The 7,112-nt window shown below is 44.5% G+C and overlaps 1 protein-coding gene across 5 annotated transcripts in view; it reads right to left on the reverse strand.

The window, feature by feature from the left end:
- LOC104128196 (cystathionine beta-synthase-like protein) overlaps positions 1–7,112 on the reverse strand; it is a 28,370-nt gene that overhangs the window by 20,405 nt on the left and 853 nt on the right. For 2 of the 5 annotated variants that reach the window (XM_035896363.1, XM_035896362.1), the window contains exons 1-2: positions 4,807–5,333; positions 1,051–1,175 (exon numbers count right to left, since the gene is read on the reverse strand). In XM_035896363.1, coding sequence (XP_035752256.1) covers positions 1,051–1,086 — 36 coding nt within the window. In that variant the 5' untranslated portion in view covers positions 1,087–1,175; positions 4,807–5,333. Of the gene's footprint in view, positions 1–1,050; positions 1,176–4,806; positions 5,334–7,112 lie in introns of those variants that run through there. The other 3 variants (XM_035896361.1, XM_035896359.1, XM_035896360.1) reach the window with 3 other exon arrangements.

The raw sequence follows: 7,112 nt of genomic DNA on the forward strand, positions 1-7,112 counted from the left end.
GGGAAGGAGGAGAAAAAAAAAATTATAAAAAAAGGTGGAGGGGAACCCAAAACCAAACAGAGTGATTCATATGCCCTGCTGTAACAAGGTCAGAGCATCTATTGAGACTGTCAAAGTTATTCAAGCTCTGCACCATAGGAAACCCCCCATTCACATCATTGCCCCCCCTACAATAGCTAAAAATCACGTTACTAGTAAGTCCTGATTCTTGTCTCTGTCCCTTCACCAACATAACTATTTCCAGTCTAGTGTTTCAGCATACAGTTCTTTTGAGGGAAGCCTGAACACAAGCTACACCGGTGGCAATTTTCAAGAGAGCAGCATTGCCTATAAGCCAAAAGGAGCAATGGCAACAAGCAGCTTTTAACACCCAAGAACAGGTTTTGCCACTATAAGAGATCCTGTCACTCTACCTAAGACCCAGGTATTACGGGAAAGAGCATAGGATGCCTCAATTTGATTAATCCCATCCTCAAGTGTCCCAGTCTTGTTTTTCCCTTATATGAAAAAGGTCACAACAAATGGATATTTTAATGGTTAGTTGATGTTTCCACAGTACTGTGAAGATGGGAAAGCATTTCAGCATAATTTTATTTGCCAAATCCTTATCACCAAAACAAGAATCTTGCACTGCAACACTGAGTGCCAAAGCTCAATACAATGCCTTAAATGAAGGTAACTTAAACACACTGAAGCATGTGCTTCCTGTAACTAGCTTCCATAAATATCAAGAAAACAGGACTAGTCTCATGGGAGACACCCCTCCCATACCAAAAAACAGCTCTCTGAAATAAAACTTCCCTGTTCCAAGCAGAGAAGAACAGAGTAAGGCTACTCGGTGAATAATTAGAAAAAGGTGCAAAAAGACTCTGCATTGCTACTTGTGGTCATAAAGGAGAACTCTTCCAAAAAAGCCACTGGTTTCAATAGCACCTACCTCCACAACATTCCAGCAAAAAAACCCCTAGAAATCCCTCTGAAAACAGGGCTTTCCCAAATTCTGGTGACAGAAAGACAAGCAAATAGTATTCCCCAAAGACCAATGAGTACCTTAGAAACAGGCTTTTCTGATACCAACTTCTCCATGTTCTTTGGTGAAGGTGATGGCACAGTAGACTGGACTTTCTTCAGGAAACCGAGTACTGTGGGTCACAAGACTGGAATCCTCTTCAAAGCTGCAGATCATGTAAGTTAGAGAGAAAAAAATAAAAAAATCAGGAAACAGTCTCTTGTAAGGGCAAGACACACGTCCCACTATCATCGCAAAAAAAAGAAGCTGCAAAACAAAGTGAGGATGACTTGTATAAACAGGATTAAAAAAAATGCAGCAGAGGTATTGCACAAGATCAGTGGAGGGTCTCCTGACCCTGTTCTTCCCACATTACCTAAACCTCCCTCTGCCCTGCCCTCCACAGCTCAGATCCAGTAAAGTAAGCAGAACTCATCTCTATTGGACTGTCTGCAATTCCATAAGCTTGAAAGCCACACAAAGTAACAGAAAACACTCCAGTTCCCAGGATATATACTTCTAGGGACACCAAGGGTGAAAGGACTTCATGGTGCCATCAACAAAAGACCCTGAACACAACTTAAGAAAAGGCTTTATACAGGAACACTTGCAGAAGCCTCTCTACCCTTGAAGAGACCAAAATCTCACAAGTTCCCACCTGAACTAAATTAGCGATGCATGCACAACTATATTGATGCCAGATAAAATGCACACAGCAACCTTCAAAATACAACACTTAAACCACAAGGAAGCCTTCCAACAGGCTTTTTGTTTCAGAAATTATTAAATGTGAAGTGGAAGCAGTAAGCACATATCTCCTACTCCAGCTAGCTGGTCATGCAGCCTGCCTGGTTCCTTTCCATTGAAGACAAAAATCTGGCTGAAGTCTAGGAAAGCGTGGGGTTTTTCCTAGTATTTGTTTTTCTCGTCACCATTTTGCAGCCAGATTCAAGCTCTTCCCATTACTGAATTATGCTACGCCTGGAAAGGGTCCCTTGGCCTCATCCTCCTCCTCCTGACAAATGCACACAAAACAGATGCAGCTTAGAGTTGATTGTCTGGTGACACAGTGGAGAAAAATCTGAATCATGGGATCAGTGAACTTCAGCATTTGATCCTGCAAGTTAACATGCACCACTAACCACTACTGAGCCTTAGGCACATCAATTCCTTTCTTACATGCTGATTTAAAGAAAATGCCTGAGGCATTCAAACTGCCCTCCTTTAGGAAAAAAGCCTCTGAAAGTGCCAACTTCCCAGACTAAGGCTTGAAATAATTCTCCTTCTGGATATAAAGCCTTCCATGCCACCAAAACGATACTATTTTACTTTATTTAGGTTAATATATGCCCAAGAGCCAAGATGGACTACATCCTGTTCTAGACTACTGACCAGGACTAGACTGAGACACACCAGTCCGAGAAATCTAAGATCTTATAAATATACATAACCTAACACCAGCCAGTCTTTGTTACCAGAAAAAGAGCTTACTACTAGTTCCACAGTGAATCGCAGCCTTAATTTCCATTTCTAGAAGGTGCCTGGTTCACGGTTGAGAATATCAGCACTTCTTTCGGTAAAAAAAAATACTGGACAAGTTTCAAGGCTTCCTGTGAGCCAATCCCCATGCTCCTTCAGACAGCTGGCATGCAATACCAGACACAGACACTGGCTGCCTCTGCTCACAGGTAACACTGACAATATTTATAAAGTCCATGTAATAAGGGTAACCTTACTGCCAAAGGATCAAACCATTTCAACATGCAGGGAGAAAGCAGCAAGGGTTTAGTCAGGAAACAGTAGATTTTGTTCATCTTCTAGATTCTCATAAAATATTAGTGCAAAACCTCAGTGTCATCTTCTAGATTCTCATAAAATATTAGTGCAAAACCTCAGTGTCCTTCAAGAGTGTTCAAAAATTGAGGAGAAAGTAAGAGAAATTTGTTGCAGTAAAAGTTTCAGAAGTTTAAAAAAGAGTGCTTGTTATTTGTATTGACAGCAGGAAAGAAGTAAACGTGGCTCTCTTCAGAAGCTGCCTTTTGGAGAATTCCCTCCAAACTGGGCAAGACAACACCATCTCATTTCCTCTACTGTAAGGCAAAAAATTCCACAATCCACTAACAGTAACACCCATCACCTCTTGAACTAGAGACAGCAGAAACAGAAGAAAAGCTGTATTTATTGCCTTCAACTGAGCTGTGAGATTCATTCATGTGTTTAGAGGAATGGTAATACTCTGATGTTTGATCAAAGCTTCAATAATGGGGCTAGAACTCTGAACAAAATGAGGAGAGAAAAAAACTAACCACAAGCATTGCCAACAAAAATCCCGTCACCAAATACTAACCTTAAGCAACATCATTCATTGGAAGAAGCACACACTCCTGTTCAATAAATCCCTTCAAATCAGTTTATTAGGCATTATTTTAAATAACCCCACACCCACCCAGCCCAAAGTAGATAGGTATGCATATATACATTTATAAAGTCAAATTCTAATCACACTAGTGCAGAATCAGTCTCAGCTACAGTCAACCTAGTATCTTATGGTTTTGAAGAAGGACAAAATCCTATGACAGACTTGGTTATTATAGTACTCAGCGGAGACATAAAAGCATCTGCGATTCGTTACAGTTATATGTAAGAAACAGGTCAAGAGCTCAAGAGTCACTTACGTTCAGAACCAACAGGAAGGCCTCAGATCTCCGAGCTCCTTCAGTGCTACTGATGAGCTTCCTGACATACCACCCAGAACATCCAACTGGTGCTTACAGCCCTAGATGATGTAACTTCAGCAAAACAGGGGGCAGAGGTGGTCAGTCTAGGACATCAAAATTCCCCCCCCCCCCCCCCCAAGCCCTACGATCCTGCCTGTGGGCCCAAATCAGGCCATAGAAAGCTGGTGAATCTTTCTAATGTGGAGAATCTTTGGGGAACAAAGGAAAGGAGGTGAGCAGAAGTCACCAAAACAGAGGACAATAGCAACTTTTTCACTAGCCTGACCCTCAGTCTTTTCTTTGGGAATGCAGACTGGGAAGACAGGACAGGAGAACGGCAGCTGCTGCTCCAACTGCAACTGAACCCTGCTCAAAAGAGTCTGAGGGACATAAGCTCCAGGAAGAGCTGCCCATCTTCAGGAAAGAAATCCTGTTCACCTGAATTTAAGTTTGCTGTAAAAGGGAGCACTCCCATAACTAGCTGGGGGCGTGGGCAGAGTCTAACTAGAAAAGCCTGACTAACTTCTGCCATTATATCTGCAGAGCACACAAGGCAGAAAAGTCAGAAAGACAATTTAAAAAGTCACTTAAACCTAAGTCACAAAGGGGACTGGGACACAGGCAGAAGTATGAGATCTAGAAAGCCTCATGGGCCAGGCTCACCTCTCCAGATCCATCTCCACAGGGAACCCAAGACCTAAACTATTTCTCAACTCCTACAGAACAGGATTGAAGGCCAGTGAGTGAAATTAATCCCCAACCAGACTGACCTGAACTCACTCCATAGATATGTTAGGAGCTACAGTTTCTAAGGCTGTTTACCGTATACAGTGTCAGCACTAATGCAGACATTTAAAGAGTATCATGTATGCAAGACCGTAATTAACTTGAGTCTTCTCTGAAGCAGAAATGAAGCTGTCTAAAAGGCAGGTGTAAGAGGTAGATCAGAGAGAGATGCCCCAAGGGCTGGCTACTCAGCAAGAGATGAGATATGGGATTCCATTGTGCTGCAGCCTGAGAATGGGAAACTTTGACATTAAGCAAGTACTTTACCCCATGTACAAACAAACCATTACAAACCAATTTTCTGCTCACTCTTGGGTATCACAGGGTATTAGAGGGCTTTAGGATCTTTACAGGTTACCAGATGTAGCAGTACCCATCCAGCCTTTAGCAGCTGTTCAGCAACACTACAGCTGTAAGTGATTCAGCAGACAGTCAGCCATATGTTTTTTGTTGGTTTGTTTTTTTTTTTTCCCCCTCCACTCTGCTACTTCCTCAGTGGCAGGCAGCCATCGCTTCTGTGTCAGGAGACATCAAGTGACCTGGAGCAACTGGCATACGAATTAACAGTACTGTGGCTCTAGGAAGAAGTGTTCTGAGAATCTACTCTTCTCTTTTTTCCTCTACAGAGGAGATGAACACACATCTGTCCTCTCAATGACCACTCTTCCTTTCAAGGCTGGACTGGCATACTCATAAGCCTTCTTTCTGATAGGAAATGGGTAGTTCTTTAATGCCTCTAACACTGCAAAGATGTTAAAACTTCAACAGCAAAGCAACTTCCACACTATGGCAATAGTTACGCTAGAGATCAGCCAGTGAAAAACATGAAAGTGTTTGGTTTGCCCCCCTGTTCAGTTTGCCCCCCCCCCCCCCCAGACAGAAGCTGTGCACTAACACAGGCATCTTCCAAAATTTCCGTTTCCTGAGTTCATGCCAACCCTGTCTGGTCTCATCTGATAAGCCTTCCTTCGAGTGAAGGCTGACATATTCAAGGAGCACTACAGCATTAGAGAAAAGACTGGAAAATGCCTTCCCTGCATTTTTACCTGCCGCAGTCAGAAGCTTTTATTATTTCTTTCCCTGCTTCTAGTTCCCTCTCCTTAGCCAGCACGCAAAGATGGACCAACACTAGAGCCTGAACGGTGCTCTTGATCTGCCAAGCTCACCAAGTACAGGGAGAGAAGCATTACAGGTAGGGGAACACAAGGCTCAGAGATTAAGCAAGTTGCCCAGCGCGACAAGAGGAGGGAGCTGGAACTCTGCTCTCAATTTCTGACCAGGTCTAGAAAACAGGTAGAAGCACAGCTCCCCTTCCCTGGCATTCTGGTGTCCCCTTGCAAGGCATCACATCTTTTGTTAGCCCAGGGACCTCTGATAAAGGCTGGCAGAGAACCGCTGGTCACCACTGCCCAGGCAGGAAGCCAGCTTTTTGGCCACCGCATGTTTTGTGTTAAAGACCACCTGCCACCCACTCCAGCTACATCTGTAGAGCTTTTGGCAGGCATCTGCAGTGCAACCGTGGGCATGGTACACCCTGCTGCCTGCCTAGTTCCTATGGATCTCGCATGCAGGCAGCAGGCACCTGCCAATAGCCAGATGCCAGCCTGTCCCAGCCATCCTGGCAGCCTGCTATGCCGCCAGCGCCAGATTAGTGACGTGCCTGAGCCAGCATGCACGCTCCAGGACACAGGTGCCCCATGACCCTGGCTACCAACCACAATTTCTAGAAGCACTTCTCTGGCTTCAGGAAAGCAGGCTGGTTAACGCACATGCAGAGGGTCATGATAGGGTACTAAAGAGCCACCAAACAACATCAGAAAGGATGACCTGTCCAAACGCCCCAAGTACGGGACCTAAGCTAGCACCTAAACCTTACTTCATCAGTAGTGATCTCACTACAGCCATTCTCCTGCTGAGAAATAGCAGGTTCTGAGCAGGTCTCAGTTTCCAAGGAAATACCTTTCCTCCTCTGACATAAAATCCCCAGATTTCACCTATCTCAATACTCTGAGTTTTCCCTCCTTTCTGCAGCAGAAGTTTTGCAGAACATGGGAGCTCTCATGTCTTGACTCAGCAAACAGACTTGTGTAAAGGGTAAACAGCCTGAGCAACTTTGTTGGAACAGTGCCCAGCACTCCAAAACCTCCATGGTCAAAAGCTTTAGGATAAAATATATATATATATATACACACACACACACACAAGACTAGATACTCAAGCAGGAATAGTAAAGGAATTGATTGTCTTTCAAGTAACGGCTGGTTCAGTAATACACCAGCAGCGTTACTAACATCGCTGTTGAAGTAGGTCTCACAGGTCTCAGCCAAGTTCTGACCTTTCCCAATAGGGGAATGGCAACGTATACCATCAAGTGTAGCGGAAGAAGCTTCTTAGTCCACTGCGTTAGCCAGACTCGCCAAAAAGCATTGGCAGGAGGCCACCAGGGTACCCACGAGAACAACGGATGACGGGCCAAGAACGGCCGAAGAGCCGGTGCCGACGCCAGAGAGAAGAACAAAAGGAAGAACGTGCCACCTACGAGAAGCAGAGCGCCCATCTTTCCTCCTCCTGCGTCCTGCCCGGAGGGGGCACCCCGCAGG

The sequence above is a fragment of the Egretta garzetta genome, unplaced genomic scaffold (genome assembly GCF_000687185.1).
Source record: "Egretta garzetta isolate BGI_Z169 unplaced genomic scaffold, ASM68718v1 scaffold45, whole genome shotgun sequence".
Classification (NCBI taxonomy): domain Eukaryota; kingdom Metazoa; phylum Chordata; class Aves; order Pelecaniformes; family Ardeidae; genus Egretta; species Egretta garzetta.